This window comes from Balaenoptera borealis (genome assembly GCF_965194805.1).
Source record: "Balaenoptera borealis genome assembly, chromosome: 11".
NCBI lineage: Eukaryota > Metazoa > Chordata > Mammalia > Artiodactyla > Balaenopteridae > Balaenoptera > Balaenoptera borealis.
In genome coordinates this window covers 5801006-5818519 of record NC_138868.1, presented here as the reverse complement: position 1 = coordinate 5818519, position 17514 = coordinate 5801006, and the positions used below count along the sequence as shown (strand labels likewise).

At 52.7% G+C, this 17514-nt stretch overlaps 2 protein-coding genes across 6 annotated transcripts in view; one reads left to right on the top strand and one right to left on the bottom strand.

The window, feature by feature from the left end:
• Positions 1–4285, bottom strand: part of PC (pyruvate carboxylase) — a 105732-nt gene extending 101447 nt beyond the window's left edge. For 2 of the 5 annotated variants that reach the window (XM_082340795.1, XM_082340798.1), the window contains exons 1-2: positions 4171–4261; positions 3643–3782 (exon numbers count right to left, since the gene is read on the bottom strand). The gene's annotated coding sequence lies outside the window, so the exon portion shown is untranslated. Of the gene's footprint in view, positions 1–3581; positions 3600–3642; positions 3783–4170 lie in introns of those variants that run through there. The other 3 variants (XM_082340793.1, XM_082340794.1, XM_082340799.1) reach the window with 3 other exon arrangements.
• A 1159-nt stretch (positions 4286–5444) lies between these two features.
• LOC309605247 (uncharacterized protein C11orf86 homolog) lies at positions 5445–17262 on the top strand. Its single transcript, XM_082340884.1, has 2 exons — positions 5445–14466; positions 15030–17262. The coding sequence occupies exons 1-2, from the start codon at positions 13897–13899 to the stop codon at positions 15126–15128; spliced, it is 669 nt and encodes a 222-aa protein (XP_082197010.1). The 5' UTR covers positions 5445–13896; the 3' UTR covers positions 15129–17262.
• Positions 17263–17514: the final 252 nt, after the last annotated feature.

The window sequence follows — 17514 nt, the reverse complement described above, 5'->3', positions numbered from 1 at the left end:
CAGACTGCTTGTTTTTGAAAGGCCACACCTGTCCGTTAGCTTTAGCCACTGGTCAGTAAAGAGCAAAATGGAGACACAGGCCAGCAAACCATCAAATGAACTAAGTCCATGTTCCAAGAAAATGAGTTGCCTTGGTAGATTATGTCAAGGCTGAAAATGAATGTTTGGGGCATTCAATTCAATAAAATACGTCTTAAAAAAAAAAAAAAAAAAAAAAAAAAAATAAAATACGTCTTGAGCACATACCCTGCATGGAGCACCACTGTTGGGGGCTAGCTAATAGAGCTAAGAACAGGATAATACGTGAGAGGGACCCGAGCGTGTACGCTGAGCCTGACAGCTTGGCGAGGACCCCAGCCGTGCCCTTTCCTAGCTGTGTGACTCTGGGGGAGTTATTTCACTCACAGTTCCTCATCTGTAAACAAGGAGCTAACTGTACTTTTGTTGTAGGGTTGTTGTGATAATCAAATAATACATAAAAGGGGCTTAGCAAGGTCCCTGCCACCACACAGTAAGAGCTCAACAAGGGTTGACTTTTATTATTAATAACAATCAATCATTATTTATCATCATTATTATTAAAAGAGAGAACCCACGTCCAGCTGAATAGATTCAGCAAGGCTTAATGCAGGAAAGCCTGAAGAGTAATTTCGACAGGACAAGAGAAGAGGAAAAGTCCTGCAGAGTCAAGATCGCCAGGAACAAGATCAGAAGGACACAAAGAAGTGAGTTTCGGGGCAACAGCCAGTAGTCTCAGATGAGGCTGAGGCAGAAGAGGGTACCTGTGGGGTCAAAGGGAAGAAAAAGCCCAACAGGTGGGAGCCTATCTTTTCATTCAGTAAGGGAGAGGAAACGGTTTCCTCTTTTCGTCATTATCCCATCTTCCACTGTCAGGCCTTACTCCTTTGACAGTTTGGCAAAGTATCCACAGCTGAGACGAGAGGCAGCTAAGACACAGAGGGAAGGGAAGAGATGGTCAGGCGGGCCCAGGTGAGGCTTCAGAGAGAGCAGGCAAATGCCCCACTTCTGTGAACGATGTGTCTGGAAGAGAAACTTGCCCCCAAACAGGCACGCCTTCTGGATGGGAGGAGGAGGGCCCTGTTCAGAAGAGAGCAAGATGCTACTGGGAGGGAGCCAGAGAGAAGGCCCACACTAGTCCTCACGGGAAATGTTTACCGGCCTGAGGTCTCCAGCTCACGCGGGAAAGTGCCAGGGAGAGATCTGGACAGTCTGGGGCCTGGCCAGGCCTTCCGCCCAGATCCTCTGACATACGACAATCATCCCTGCAGCCCCTGAATGTGCTGCGACTTGGAATGAGACCTGGATCTGCAGTCCTGCTGTGCCCCAGTGCCCCACGCCTCTGCAAACAGTGTCAGGACAGGGGACCTAGCACAGCACCCAGGGCGCTGGAAGTGAGACAAAAGGAAAACAAGGCAGAGGATTAAAAACAAAAAACAAAAAACGACAAGCCACCTGTACTGGCACCTCAAAGGCAAGAGGGATCCACCGGGGTTACAACATCAAGGCAAACCCCTCTGAGAGATGATCTTGGAGGTGAGAACTGGCACGGAGAGAGTCAGTCAAGCTGGGACAGGCTTCAGTAGAGAAAGATAAAGAGATAAGGAGCAGAGGGGACTTTGGGGTAAACTGTGGAAATTCTGAATGGCAGACTAATTCAATTCAACCAATAGATACTGTGCAACTATAGTGAACAAAGCCCTTTTCTGCAGGGCAGAGCAGCCACTAAGAAACTTCTCACAAGGACACGTGCTCATAGGTTGCTTACCAGAACACAAACAGAACAGACTGTAGCTCAGGCCCGCTGCTGCTGGGCCCTCAGAGCCCAACCAAGCACCCCGGCGCCTCTGGACCCGATCTCACTGCTGACTCACCTGCACCTTAGCAAGTGCCCTCACCTTATAACGCCTCCTGCAGAGGCCTCTGCGAGGTGACCAACCAAACTTCTCACACTCAACTGGGAAGTGCTATCTCCTCCACGTTCTCCTTCCACCTTCCTCAGCCTTCCTCTGCCAGGTTCCAGTTACTTAAAACTCACCTGTACTTCATCATAAAACCTTGGCTGCTCAAATCCAATCACTGCCTCATCACTGCTGGCCCCGGTGGAATCAAGAGGCTCACAACTCAGGCTTCCCTGGTGGCGCAATGGTTAAGAATCCGCCTGCCAATGTAGGGCACACAGGTTCGAGCCCTGGTCCGGGAAGATCCCACATGCCACGGAGCAGCTAAGCCTGTGCACCACAACTACTGAGCCTGAGCTCTAGAGCCCACGAGCCACAACTACTGAGCCTGCACTCTAGAGCCTGCGAGCCACAACTACTGAGCCTGTGCTATAGAGCCCGCGAGCCACAACTACTGAGCCTGTGCTATAGAGCCCGCGAGCCACAACTACTGAAGCCTGTGCACCTAGAGCCTGTGCTCCGCAACGAGAAGCCACCGCAATGAGAAGCCCGCGCACCACAACGAAGAGTCGCCCACGCTCACCACAACTAGAGGAAGCCCACACACAGCAACGAAGACCCAACGCAGCCAAAAATAAAATAAATAAATTTATAGAAAAAAAAAAAGGAGGCTCACAACTCGCCTCCTCCACCAAGCCTTCCCTAATCCATGCCCATCCAGCCCCCAGCCAGTCCAGTTCTCCTGTCCCTGGCCTTGGTGTGAGTTTTGCCCTGATTTGCCAGCCTCTACGGAACTTCCTCTTCCACGTCCTCCTCGGGCCATACCTCGCCCACACCAGCTCTCTACAAACATCTGCGGCATGCTGACTTTCTGCTTACACTCTGTTTCTTTTTCTCTCCCCCAACCAGTTTGTTGGCAGTTCTGGGGCACCTCGTCTCCCACGTCTTCGCGCAGCACCCAGTCTAGGGCTCTGAACATGACAGGTGTGCAAAGAATGTGATGAAGAGTTCAAGGGTTTAGATGAAGAGCAGGCAAGCAGAAAAGCTGTAGCTGCGAGGGCATCGAAATGCTGAGCACATCCACTCCAGTATTTGCATCACAGGCAGGGGAAGGGTGGGGGGGTGGGGAGGCCAAGGCTGCTGGTAGCAGTGGGTAAGGGAGCAACGGGAAGGCAAAGACTTCTTGGTAAAGACTGGGGAGGCTCTGGTTATGATCTGGCTAATAGCGGCACCTCTCTGAGCCTCAGTTTTCTCAGCTACAGAATGGGGATCCCTGGCCGCCTCTTTACCACAAAATGAATTTTAATCAGATTTGTAAGAATTTCAAAACTCCCAGGGACCTAGGGACCTGACCTAGCCCCGGCACTTGTGAAATGAGGAAAGGGATCCCCAGAGGTGAAACAACTCACTCCAAGTACACAAAGCAAGATGTGCTGGGAGGAACCTGTATGGCAGGTCCTCAAAGCCAGGGCTTCAGACTGCGTGCCCAGGAGGGCATTTCCCGGAGGGCCAGCAGCTACTCACTGCACTTTGTAAAGTGCTAAAAGCTGTAGAAATAACGGGCTGAGCCCAGCCCCACCTCCTCCTAATCACTGCTTCTGGGCGCCCCAAGCTTCCCCTTCTGAAACTAAGTGGAATTACAAGAATGCCCCCCAGGGTTACCAGGAGGATCCTATGGGAAGCAGAGTGCAGGCACTCGTAACACGGAAAACCCTCGCCTTACACGCCACGGCTTTCTTCAGAGCTGAGCAACTTCCAGTGTGGTGGGGGACACTTGGGCTCCGGATTCTGACAGACTTGGGTTCGAGCCCTCAGGGACCTCGCGCGAGGCATTTGAGGGCTCCGTGCCCTCAGTTTCTCCATCTGCAAAATGGGCCCGAGAGCAGGAATAAGGCCGCCGGCGGCCCCCAGGGCGCCGAGTGGACGAGGCCGGGCTGCGCCAGCGCGGGAAGGATGCTCGCGGGGTGGCGGGCCCGGAGAACTGGGGCGAGGGGTCCCCAGGGCGGGGGTGGGGGGCGGGCTCGCGCAAACAGTCCCTCGCGGGAGGACGAGGGGGAGGGGAGGGGCGGCGCGCGTCGCGTCGCGTCGCGCACCGCCCGCTGCCGTCTCCTCCAGCCGTCACTCGTGGAGCCGGCGCCGCCTTGGCGCGCGCGACCCTTACATAAGCGTCCCCCGCGGCAGCGCCGGCGCACGCCCACCCGCTCCGACCCGCTGCGGGAAGAGGAAAATGCACAGCGCCGCCAGCACTCACCTCCTCGCTGCTGCCGCAAGTCGCCGCCACCGCCTCTACCGCCGTTGCCTCCACTGACAGGGAACAGCTGCGGTCTCCGCGCAACCGAACTTGCTGCGGTCCCAGTCCCGCCTTACGGACTTCCTATTGGCTCAGACAGCCCAACCCCTCCTGTTACTGGACAGCGTCCTCTGTCACTCACCGCTCCCCTGCCCGGGACTCCTCCTTACGCCCGCCTGCCCGTCACGTTTAAGCCTTGGCGCCCCACATCAGCCCCGCCCCTCCCGTCCCCGGCTGGCCCTTGGATTGGTGACGAGGCTGGGGGAGCCCGCCCCTGGCGCACCACCACCTACTCCCTTGTCTCCAGAGCCCCACGTGGGCCTCAAGGCCCCAGCCGCGGCCCGCAATAGGCGGAAGTGGCCGGGCTCTGACAGGCTGTGATTGGCTGTTGGCGGGGGTGGGGACGTGCGATTCATTCACCCGGGTAGCACGTGTCTCTCAAAACCCCAAGCACAACAGATAGACCTCGGGCTCAGGGATCCGGGTAGACTCAGGTGCACGCTAGTGGGTGGAGAAGAGGTCGGAGGAAAAGGGTTTGCGAAGGGCAGGAGGAAGGAAATGGCGCTTGTGCCAGACGGGTTTACGTGATTGTCTTTTAGCAGCTGTGGGGGTGATGGTGACGGGCAGGAGTCTCGGTGTGACCCTGGACAAGCAACCTCACCTCTCTGAGCCTCAGTTTCCTAATCTGTAAATAGAGGCCACTCAGGACCTAGAGGGTTTAGAAGGCTTGGTTGAACGGAAAGCTTCAAAAATTGAGCTCTGTGCCAACCAGGAGATGCAGGAGTGACCAAAACAAGCCAAAATTTCTGCCTCCCAGTGAGAGAAGACAGACGATAAAATAAAATAAAATAAAATAAAATATAAGGTACATCAGATGGTAATCAAGGCATGGAGAAAAAATAACCTGCTTCTAGACAGTTGGGAGAATCAAGGACTATGAGAACATCTTTTTAACTAAAATTTGATGATTGAGAGTGGAGAGATATTACAACTCCATTCTCTTCCCTGTGTTGTGTCTATTTTGTTTGTCTCTCCAATTTCTTTGTCCTGCCTTCCACATATCTGGCTGAACTCCAACCTGGGTCAATCCAACACAGCTATTTCAGTACCAGAACAAGGATTAAAATTCCAGTTTTCCAGATTCAGGTATTCATTCAATTAACAAGCATCCCTTGAGCACCTACTATGGGCCTGGTGCTATGCTGGAGACGCAGGTGAAAAAAAATTGCCTCTGCCATCACAGCATAGAGCTCACCTGACCATAATTCTTGCCCTGAACAGGTCTCAGTAATAATGATCTTAAGGGAACAAACACTGTTATCAGGTAAGAGAAATAACAATAGCAAAGATAATAAATCAGTTGTAAACTTCCAGTTCTGTTTCAATGATAAAGATTGGCCTGAAGCACTTTCTTGAGCTATTTTGCAGAACTTAACACCTTCCCCCACCAAGGTTCTCAACCACCAGGTCCACTGGAACCTAACTCTGTCAACCTTTGCCCCAATTCTATGCTGTGTTCTCCTCCGCTCAAGCCCCTTCATGAACATGCATATACCTTTAGCTTAAAACTGCCCCAATTTTGCTGTTTGGGGAGACACTGCTTTGGAAAAAATCCCCGATGTTCTCCTTACTTGCTGCAAGTAATAAATCCTTCCTTCTCCTGATCTCTGGCTTGGTTGTATCTTTTGGCTCAACACTCACCAAGAGGCAAATCCAGTTTTCGGGGAACATCGACTCAGTCCTGGCTGGTCCCTGTGAAATCCTGAGTCTGGAGCAGACGGCAGGTGGCTCCACGCCGGTTCAGGTGAATCCCATGTCAACACCACCAGGTGGAGGTCTGAACAAAGAAACTAATTGAGAACTAAAAGATGGGCTGCTGTGAACAAAAGTAGTATGGATTTTGGACAATTAGCTCAGGCACATAAATTAGTTGAAGTTTGACTAGGAAACAAGACATCTCTCCATCCAGGCTCTGTCCTACCTCCAGGCTGAGTCCTCCAGGAGGACAAAGTTGGGAGGGGTATTCCACCCCAGACAGAGAAAACTGCCCAAGAAAAAGCTGCGACGAGGAGTCCAGGGTGGCTAGAAAAGGCATTTCTCAGCGTGGGCTTCTGTAATACTAGTGACAGAATCTCCTTGGGACAAGGTGCTGATGGGAAACACAGATTCCGGAGCCCCACTCCTCCCCCATGGTTCTTACACATATTAACCACCAACTCAGAGGTCTTAGAATCATCAGCAGAATACCACTTAAGTCTGTCTCTGGCGAATGGAATCCCCTGCATTGCATTGCATTGCATTGCTAGTTTTACAAGCTCTCCAAATGGTTCTAATGTGGGTCAGCGTTGAGACCCACTGAGATGCCTAGAGAAGTTATTACCCAGACTTCCCTGATGAGAGGAATTCCCTGGGGCTCTTTAAAAACAAAATGGATTCCCGGACCTCAGGCCCCTGTGGATTCTGATTCATGGGGTGGGGCCCAGGAATCTTTATATTTAATTAATTTTTTTTTTTAAACAGGCCCCAACTTGTGAAATTGACTCTTGAGGCCCTGGAAGGTTGGGAAGCTTGGCTGAGTTTCTGGGAGATGCAAGGGAAGGGGAGGCGGGACAGACAGGCTGAGACCAGCTTGTGGAGGGCCAGCCAGGAAGGTCATAGGCTGGGCAGCAGGGCTCTGTCGGGAGGGAGTGGCCCAGGGGCAGCTGCAGAGCAGCTCAGGGCTCCTGTTAGGCTGGGAGTACGTCTGCCTTATTGCTTCTTAGTAACTGTCACTTTTTGGAAAGTTCTTGGTTTTTGTTTGTTTATCTTCTGTACTCCTGTCCCTTCCCCACAGTTGAACATCACCTCTCCAAAAGTTGAGTTTGGCACGTGGTAGATGCTTAATATATAGTTGGCAAATGAAGGAATGGGAGTCATCAGCCCACACTTAGTGGTCGAAGCTATGGAGTGGATGGGACTGCCCCAGAAGCTGAGCGGAGTCCAATAGAGAGAGGAGTCTGCAGGGTACCACATTTAAGGGGAAGGGGAAAGTTAAAAGAGAAGCAGGCACGATTGGATAGGGAGGAGTAAATTCAGAGGAGGGAGGTGTCAACTGGGCCAGGAAGGAAAATGGGGTGGTGGGGACAAATGTGATCCCTTCACTCTGCAGCCACTTCAGCAGCACCCAATAGAGAGACGATGAAAACGAGGTATTTTCCCCATACCCAAGCTGCTCCCAGACCAGTGAGGGTACATAGACCTCAAAGCACTCCACTTCAAAACAGTGTGGTGCTGTGCTAGAGATAATGTCCAGAGTGCTATGGGAGTCCAAGGAGGGGTCCCTTACCCCATGAGAGGGGGCTTGGAGGGCTTCCTGGAGAAGGGAAAGTCGATAGATACATACATACATACATATATACATACATACATACATACATACATGCATAAATCAAGAGTTAATCAGGTGAATATATTGGTAAAAAAGGATCCCATACATGGCCCGAGCAAAGCTGGGGGAGGGCATCATGGATGGGGTCAAGGCATGGAGAGGGTCAGTGAGGACAGCTTGCTAGTAAGTTCAGGAAGTGCAGCCTGAGAGGGAGCTGTGGGGAAGGCCAAGAGCAGTTGGCACTGAGAAGGCTTGGGTAAGTAGAAGCATCTGGGTGGATGGGGACTCCCAGACAAAGCCATGAACCCTCAAACTGTAGCAGTCACTATAAACCCGGAAACAGCCCACCACTCTTGTGTTTACAATTCGGAAGGCCAGGTTTGCCCTGAGGATCTCACAAGGACAACCTAGATTTCCCAGATCCCCTGTCCTGAGATGACACAAGAAAAATCACTTTTTTTTTAAATTAACAGAATTCTGGGGCTTCCCTGGTGGCGCAGTGGTTGAGAATCTGCCTGCCAATGCAGGGGACACGGGTTCGAGCCCTGGTCTGGGAAGATCCCACATGCCGCGGAGCGACTAGGCCTGTGAGCCACAACTACTGAGCCTGCGCGTCTGGAGCCTGTGCTCCGCAGCAAGAGAGGCCGCAATAGTGAGAGGCCCGCGCACCGCGATGAAGAGTGGCCCCCGCTTGCCGCAACTAGAGAAAGCCCTTGCACAGAAACGAAGACCCAACACAGCCAAAATTAAATAAATAAATTTAAAAAAAATAGCAAATAATAATAACTCTATAAAAAAAAAAAAATTCTGGCAGTTCGAGCTGAGCCGCAGATAGCCTAACTGCTGGTGAGACCTCAGGATAAACCCTCATTGATGGAAACACAGGGCAGAGCACTAGGCTGTGATGAACGCACCCACTCACTGACTGAAGAATGGCCACGACAGCCCTTGTCCGCAGGCTGGGGTTGCGTCTCCGTTCTAAGCAGCAGGGAACCCTCACAGTGTGTGATGGGGTGGGGATGGTTCAGGAGTAGCTCTTCTGCTCTTTTTGATATGTTTCCCTCCCCCCACATCCTCGAGGGGTCCAGGCCACTCCACCCAGGCTTTTCGGGTGACTCCTCCGTACACAAGCCCATCCCATCATGGCATCTCTACAAGTCGGTCAGACCTTCCACCTGCCAAGGTGGGCCTTCGTCTACCAGATCACAGTCTCAGCACTTCCGCAGGTCCATATCAAGGCCTCTGCCCACAGGTTGAGGCAGAGGAGGGTAAGGTCCTCCTCCCAGCTCTGAGCCGTAGCTCCTCTGGACCTCCCAACATCCCTGGGCAGGTATGCTGTACCCATTTTGCAGGTGTGGACACTGAGGCTCAGAGAAAGGAAACGACTTCCTCTCTGGGTCACATAGCTAGTCAGGGGCAGAGCTGGAACTGGACCTCCAGTCCACTGACCCCCAGGCTGTGCTCTTTCTGCTCCACTGGCCACCTTGTTGTGAAAGAGAAGACAAGAATGTTTAGAATTCAGATTTCAAAGGAAGAGCTTTGGTTTGAAATTTGAGTCCTAAGATCACAGTCCTCAGAGGTGGAAGGGCCTTGAGCAATTATGTTTCCAAGATTTCCCACAAGAGACAGATCTCCTTGGATGTGATTGTACAGACAGCTTTTCAGGGCCCTGCCCAGACCTGTATATGCAAGGGATTTTGATGGGGCCCAGGGACTGGTGTTTTTTTAACAAAGGAAACTTTGGGGCACCCTGGCTAGACCCGCTCAGGCCCATTTTACAGATGAGGAAATAGGCTCAGACAGGAGAAGGGGCAGACCCAACACTGATAGTCATCAGGTCCTGCATATTTGAAAAAAATGCAAGAGCATCTGTATTGCCAGCTCTGGGACCCTGCAATTACTGATACACGCTTTGTCTAAACTGAGAACAATCCTCCCCTGAGTCCTCAGAGTGCTATCAGGACCGAATACAGGAAGCCCTAAGCACAACGTCTGGCACAGCCTGAGTGCTCAGAACGTGGGCGCTCTTATAATCAATAGCATTATTACTATTTATTGTTCCCTTTGTTTGATTTCTCCAAGTGATAAGTTGACCAAAATCTCTTGCTGAACCTGGCAGCCTGGCATTCTAGCTTCCTTTGGGAAATGAAAACCAAAACAATGGATCATTGTTCTGAAGTAAAAGAACCAGTTCCCCCAAAATGTACTGTATTATAAGAGCTGCTCAGGCAAAGAGATAAATTACTAGTTGAAACGCACACACACATGAGCCCCTTGCCTCACTGCTGGTGGGCATCATATTTTCAAGGAAAACTCTAGTGCATTAACCTTAGGCTAATGGTTCTGTCTGATCATTGTGTAGGGTGCATGAAGACCGGGGTGAGGAGTGGGGGCTGGGGGGTGGAACACTCATTTGCTGAGGACTCTGTTTGCTGGCCTGACTCTGTGGGGCTGCATTCAAGGCCCACTACTGACTGTGTCTCCTTGGGCAAGTTGCTTCACCTCTCTGAGCTTCTGTTATTTCATCTTAAAAATGGGGCTAAGCTCCAGAGAGTGTGAGGGTGAAATGCAATCACAGAGGTAAGGCTCCTGGAGTGGAGGGCACACCCCATCTTCCTTGTCTCCCAAGCTCAGATTCCTCTTCCGGGCTCTGGAAGGAAGAGCAGGCTCCAGTCTGCCTTTCCAGATTTTTCTCCCACCCAAGGGCGACCCTTTGTGTTCCCAGGCTTTGGTCACCCACAGGATCCTACTTCTATCTCTACTGCAACAGTCCTCCCTGCCCTCAATGCTGGGCTCCAACACCACCTCCTCCAGGGAGCCTGCCCAGATGCTAACCACCCCCAAGACAGATGGGGGTCTCCCGTTCTCTTCCGTGCACCCTCAGCACTTGGTGTCTGCTTTAAGGTGCCTTGCTTGATGTACATGAGAATCCCTACTTTTCTGGGGGTGGAGATTCTATCCTGCTCCCCTTGGCCTCACTTCTAGGCTAGACATCATCAAAACAAGATCTTGCCCACAGTGTGTAGGTGTGGATTAATTTCATTGGCTCACTAATAAAAAGAAACATCTGGGACTTCCCTGGTGGAGCAGTGGTTAAGAATCCGCCTGCCAACGTAGGGCACACAGGTTCGAGCCCTGGTCCGGGAAGATCCCACACGCCGTGGAGCAACTAAGCCCGTGCGCCACAACTACTAAGCAGCCACTGCAATGAGAAGCCTGTGCACTGCAACGAAGAGTAGCCCCCGCTCGCCACAACTAGAGAAAGCCTGCGCACAGCAATGGAGACCCAATGCAGCCATAAATAAATAAATGAATGAATGAATAAATAAATAAATAAATGGAACATCTGGGCAGCCTGCCCCAGTTTGCAGCCTTCCGTATATCTAAGCCTCACAACAACCTTAAATGGTACCAGGCATTTAAGTCTCAGATCACGTTGGGAAATAAACACTGTGTGTTTCATTAATTTTAAGACGTACATTTTCCCCCCACACTTCAAGCTCTGAAATGGGGCTGCATCTTCCAATGAATGGGCAGTGGATATTCTTTCTTACTGGTGTATAAAATAATGTTATCTTTCTATTGACGCCATCTTAGATTTGATGAAATAAAATATTGTCCCCACATTATAGCGGAGTAACTGTAGGCATATGAGGTTAAGCTGCTCACTCAAAGCACGTAGGTGTCCCATAAACGTGCAAGGCTTTCGGCTCAGGCAGTCTGATGGGGTTGGCACCCAGGTCTCACGGGTAAGCTGCCTCCGCGATGACCCGCAAAGATCCTGCCTCCTGGTGTTCATGCCCTTGTGGGTCCCCTCCCTTGGGTGCTGACTGGACCTGGTGACTCGCCTTGGAGGAACAGTGATGGCAAAAGTGATGGGAGGTCACTTCTGAGGTTAAGTTCCCCAAAGACTCTGGCTTCTGCCCGCCTGCCATCTCTCACACTTTCTCTTGCCGGCTCCAACTGAAGCCAGCCCCCATGATGTGAGTTGCCCTTGGGAACAGCCAACAATCAACAAGAAACTGAGACCCTCACTGCAACAACCTGCGAGGAAGCAGGTCCTGCCAACAACCTTGGAAGCAGATCCACCCCCAGTCAAACCTGGAGGTGACTAACAGCCTCCTGATTGAAGCCTGCAAGGGACCCTGAGCCAGAGGCCTCCGTTAAGCTGTACCTGGATCCCAGACCCGCAGAAACTGTGAGGTCATACATTAGTGCTGCTTTAAGCCACTAAGTTTTGGGGTATTCTGTTACACAGCAATAGACACGTAATAGTCTCCAATATTTAAGCCCAAGCATTTACTATGTCATGTCCTGGGGACAGAGATGAAAGAGATGTTGTCCTAGCCATCAAGGGACACCCGGTGTGGCGGGGAAAGGCATCCTGGGGTGACTGCTGCTACTGTGTGTATTGGGTGGGCTGGACAGGGGACTGCCTCCCTAACCCAGGCTGAGGGGTTGGGCAGGCTTCCAGGGGAGCTGTCACCCAGCAGGGTCTGGAAAGGTAAGAACCCCCCGCCCCCACACCGGTGACAAAGGCAGGGAGGCAGTCGGGAGGGAAGGAAAAGAACACATATTTTCTCCTGGTCCTCCACGGATTTACGGATTTGGGAAATTGTTGTAAGATTACACGCTTGGCAAGAGGGTATTGGGCAGCTACAGGCGTGACACAAGAGCGAGTGATTCACCCTGACACATCTCAGAGGCCCGTGAGTCATCAGCAAGCTCTTCCCAGCTCAGACTTGGATGGGAGTGAGGATTTGAGTTAACTGTGCTGGAGTGAAGGCGTTGAAGATTGTGTAATGGTTTTGTTGCTTTTTAACCAAGGTCAGGGTTGGCACATGGGTCAGGCATTAAACATGTGGTCAGGGTTGGAGTAACGGTCATAGTCCTCCTCTGGGACAGCCTGGGGCAGAGGGTCAGGGTCCCTTTTCTCCATTCTCCTCTTCACACTGGCCCTGCCTTGGCTCCTCTGGCTGGGAGGTGAGCCTGACAGATATTAAGAGATCCTGAACCCAAGGAAGGCCTAGAAATTCTGAGAGAGGAAAAAAAGCAAGACCAGGCGCAGAGGAGTCTGGGGTGAGCCAAGAGTTGCAGCCAGCACTTCCCTGACCCCAGACAGGGCACCCCGTGCCGCACCAGACACAGAGGAAGCAGGACACCCAGCTTCCAAGTCCCGCCTCTGCCACCAACACCAGGACAGGAGAGCAGAGTGATTGAAACACGGGCTCTAAAGCCAGTCTGACCGGGGCGGGAGTCCCAGCTCTGCCGCTTACTGGGCATGCTTAATCTCTCTGAGCTTCAGTTTGCCCCATCTGCAAAATGGGGATCTATAAAATGAGGATAACGATGCACACCTCATAGGACTATCACGAGGTTTAAATGAAATATAGGGAGGAATTAGCTCCAGAACCAGTAAAAAAAAAAAAAAGCTCAAAAAATAGTGGTTAAAACAAAAAGGAGTGTGGCCCAGATGTGTGAGCTCCCTTTCAACTCTCAAATTCTAGGATTCTGAGGATCGGCTGGCCCAGCCCAAGTACCTTTCTCTTTCCACTGACTTGGGAGAAAGAGCTGCTGCCGGTAGTCTTGCCTTTAGAGGCGTCCACATTCATGATTTCATTTGATGTTCACAACAACCCATTTTACAGACGAGAAGACTGACCAAGAGGAGAAAGGATTTGCCTCAAATACTGAATGTCACCAACTCACTTGTACTGAGCGCTTGCTGCATGCCAAGCCCTTTGCTGGGCATAGCATCATCACATTTAGTCCTCACGACAACACGTGAGTTATCTGTCTCTGTTACAGACGAGGAAACCAAGCGAGAAGGTGCCCAACGTCACGTAGCTGCGGGGGATGGAACCGAGGTTTACCCAGGAGCAGCTGGTCCTCAGAGCCTGAGCGCTTAACCCTGTTCTGTGCTGGAAAATTAGGGGCAGAGCTAGGCCTGGAAAAACCCCAAGTCTCCTAATTTCCAGCCTAGAACTATCCTGTTTCTTTTTTCTTTCTTTCTTTTTTTAAATTTCCAATTGTAGCAAAAAATATACAGAAACATAAAATGTACCATCTTAGCCATTTTTACATGTACAATTCAATAGCGTTATATACATTCACATTGTTGTACAACCAACCTCCAGAAGTTTCTCACCTTGCAAAACTGAAACTCTATAGCCATTAAACAACTTGCCATTCCCCCCAGGCCCTGGCAACCACCATGCTCCTTTCTGTCTCTGTGAATTTGACCATTCTAGGTTGGAGCTGTCCTGTTTCTTAAAAGCCTGTCTCTGTTTTGCTGTTGAGCCATCTGTTCTGTCAACGAAATGAGTCTGGACAGCCAGGACTACAGGAGTTCAGGGGAGGGCAAGATCTTTGGGGTGGGGTGGTCAGGGAAGGCTGCCTGGAGGAGGAAGAGGAGGGCAGGCCACCGAGGTCAAGCATCCCTGAGTCACCCACAACACCGCCTCTCCACCCGCCCTTTGGTTTACAATGGCCACCTCAGCAGCACCAACCTTTGTCCCCAAGTGAGCTCCTGTCAGGTGGGTGGAGGCACCAGGCCATCTCAGAAGGCCAGGGGCTCGCCAAGGGGCTGGAGCAGTCCCGCGCCTGCAGCCTCCAGAACCATGGGGACAGGGCTACGCAGCCAGTCCTTGCGAGGACCACGGCCCTCCTATAGCAAGCTCCAGGAGCCCTGGGGGAGGCCCCTGGCAGGCCGACTGCGCCGGGCGCTGAGCCTCAGACAAGAGCGTGAGAAGTCCAGGTCCTCAGACGGAGGCCCAGAAAGGCTGGACGCCCCCGGGCAGGAGCAACTGCCAGGGAGCCTGGGGGACACAGAGCAGCTGATCCAAGCTCAGCAAGAAGGCAGCCAGCGGTGGCTGAGGCAGTATCAACAGGTTTGGCTGAGGGTTGGTGGATGGAGGAGTGCTAGAGGGGAGGGGGAGGTCCCCAGGAGAGGGACCCAGGGCAGCAAAGGCTCAGAGGCAGAAATGTATGGGGCTGTAGATCAAAAAGATAACAGAGCTGTCTGGGGAAGGGGCTGGAGAGAGAGAGATCCAAGAACTGTATTTCAGGGGGGCCTGAAGGCCTTTGGGATTTATCCCATAGGCACTGGGGAGTCAGGGAAGGTTTTAGGACAGGTGGGTGATATGGTCAGAGCTGTTCCGAGATGATCAATCTGTCAGCTTGCTGGATGGGTGGATTTTGCTGGAGGCAAGAGATCAGCCAGTACAACTTCCCCAGGGTTACATCTTGTGCACCCCTCTCCCCCGGAAAAGGGGGTGATCGGCCCCCCCGGGGTGGGAGCTGTACGCTTCCTCTAGGAGGAAGGGTGGCTAGTGAGCCGTGCTTCTGTCTCTGGGGTCTACCACCACCTCATGGCTGTAGGTGGAACAGCACCTGAAGCCCACCACCCAGTTCAGAGACCTGGGCCCTGATCTCGCCCCCTTCTGTCTTGCAGAAGATAAGGAGAAGGTGGGAGAGCTTTGTCACCAGCTTCCCCAACGTGACCCTGAGCCAGTCGGCCTCCCCACAGCCCTCGCTGGGCACCACCAGCTAAGGATGCTAGCAGCGGTGGGGGTCCTCGCTGCACCTGGATGAGATGGCACGACCTACCTCTTTGTGGCCCTCTGCACTGTGAATGGAGTGACCCCCTCTACGTGGACTGTTCCCCTTCCTTACGTGGCCCGTTGAGGCCTCTGTCACCAGGACAGAGCTCAGTGAAGCCAGACCCGTGGCTTGAGAGCCTCTGGCGCATCACCTGGTCACGGGGCCCCAGCCGCCCTTCCTGCCAGCTGCTAGTGGTGGGCGGGGCATGGGCCTCCCTCCCAGAGGGTGAGCCCATCCCCAGGGCAGGGACTATGTCTTGTCGTGTATTGTCGTGTATTGTCACTGTCCTCACAGTCTCCCGATGAAGGAAGCCGAGGAAGCCTTCCCTCCCTGTGCGAAAGAGAGGAAAGCTGAGGCCCAGAGGCAGGAGGGGATTATTCTCTTAGGCATCTCTGGCCCCGCCCCTACCCAATGCCCAACACTGCGTTGAACACAGGAATAAAGTTTGCTGAACTGAAGTAAATGATTTTCCTACTGACTAACTTGCCCCCAGTCCTCTCCCAACCCCCTGGGGGCAGGTGGGGTCCAGAGCTTCCCAGATGATGGGGCAGAAGCACCAGGGGCAGGTCCCCAGGAGGCTGGGCCTCTCCTGCCACTTCTCTGATTCTCCCTGTGCTGACCTCAAGCCAGCGTCAGAGGGCCTGGATCTCACCAGCTCCTTGCCTTTGTGCTCGCCCCCATGAGGCAGGACTTACCCAGAGGATCAGAGAGGGCAAGGGGCCCACCCAGGGCCACACAGAGGGGAGGGTGTGACCCCAAAGAGCCTGAGCTCTTTGAGAGACACTGGCACCTCGTTTGGGGTCCCTGGGGCTCTCCCAGCTCAAGCAGACCCAAGGTCAAAGGTAAGGGAGCAGCTGCAAGCATCCTGGTGGAGGGTCTCTTCTGGGGTGGTAGGGGAACCTGAGGGCCCAATAGACAAAGGGGAGGTTCCCTATTTCCCCAGAGCCCAGAACCCTGGCAGAGCCATTCAGGAACAGGAGGGGTCCTGGGAAAATTTTGTCCCAGACAGTCACCAGGATGAGACCAGGACAAGACCGGGACGTCAGGCTTGGCACCTAGACTGTGGGAGATCCCTGGAAGCTTCCAACCCAATTAGTCACAAACTTTAGATGCCCCCTGCTCAGCCCCCTCTGCAGTATCCCCTGCAGTAGCCCCTGGGGTGCCTCTGGGAGATGCTAGGACTCCAGGGAACATAGTTTGAGTCCATGGCTCTGACAAACCCTCTTGATGTCCAGAGGACGAAACTGAGGCCCAGGAGGGGTCATCCTCTGCGTCTCTGCCCTCCAGGCTCATCCTGGCTTCTTTTGTCCCCAGGGATTCTCCAGCCTATCTCCTTGCTGGTCTCCTTCTACTTGTCACACTCTGTGACAAGTGTGTCCAGTTATAAGCTTTTGTCATCCACAGGATGGAAAGTTCCACAGGGACCTGGCTTGCTCACCACTGGGACCCCAGTGCCTTGCTCGGGGCCTGGCACATAGTAGGTAGTTGTTGAGTGAATGAGGGACTGGCCCAGGGTCATCCAGTTGATGGCTGAGCTCCACGCGGGTGGAGCATTTCCCACCTCAGCGTCGTCAGCAACCCCATCATCAGGGAGCACGTCTCCGGGGCCCCTAGCAGAGGCCGTCGCCAACACACACACACTCTGTTAGGTTGTTTCCAAAGACAGCAGCAACCATCCCTCCCAGGGAGCGTGCCCTTTGGCATTGCCATTGCCACACCTCCCAACAAGAGGGGTATTCTATGTATTCTACTTTCCCTTGAATCTGGGTAAGCCCTGAAACCTGCTCTGACCAATAGAATGCAGTAGAAATAATGTTCTGGGACTTCTGGGCCTAGGCCTCCGGAGACTTTGTACCAATAGCTTCTGTTTCTGCCCTTCTGGAAGCCGGCTGCCGTGTGAAGGAGTCCAGGTGATCCTGCTAATGTTGGAAGGCGGCACCCAAACCGATAGGTCCATGTTCTAACCCCCAGAACCTATGAATTTTACCTTATTTGGAAAAAAACCTTTGCAAGATATAATTATTAAGGATCTTGAGATGAGAAAATCATCTTGGACGATCAGGGGGCTAAATCCAACAACAAGTATCCTGGGCTTCCCTGGTGGTGCAGTGGTTGAGAATCTGCCTGCCAATGCAGGGGACACGGGTTCAAGCCCTGGTCTGGGAAGATCCCACATGCCACGGAGCAACTAAACCCGTGAGCCACAACTACTGAGCCTGCGCGTCTGGAGCCTGTGCTCCGCAACAAGAGAGGCCGCGACAGTGAGAGGACCACGCACCGCGATGAAGAGTGGCCCCCACTCACCGCAACTGGAGAAAGCCCTCGCACAGAAACAA

Coding starts and splice junctions, on each gene's coding strand:
- LOC309605247 (XM_082340884.1), top strand. CDS start 13,897: ATGAGTCTGGACAGCCAGGACTACAGGAGTTCAGGGGAGGGCAAGATC. Junction 14,467..15,029: donor GGCTGAGGCAGTATCAACAG/GTTTGGCTGAGG, acceptor TCTGTCTTGCAG/AAGATAAGGAGAAGGTGGGA.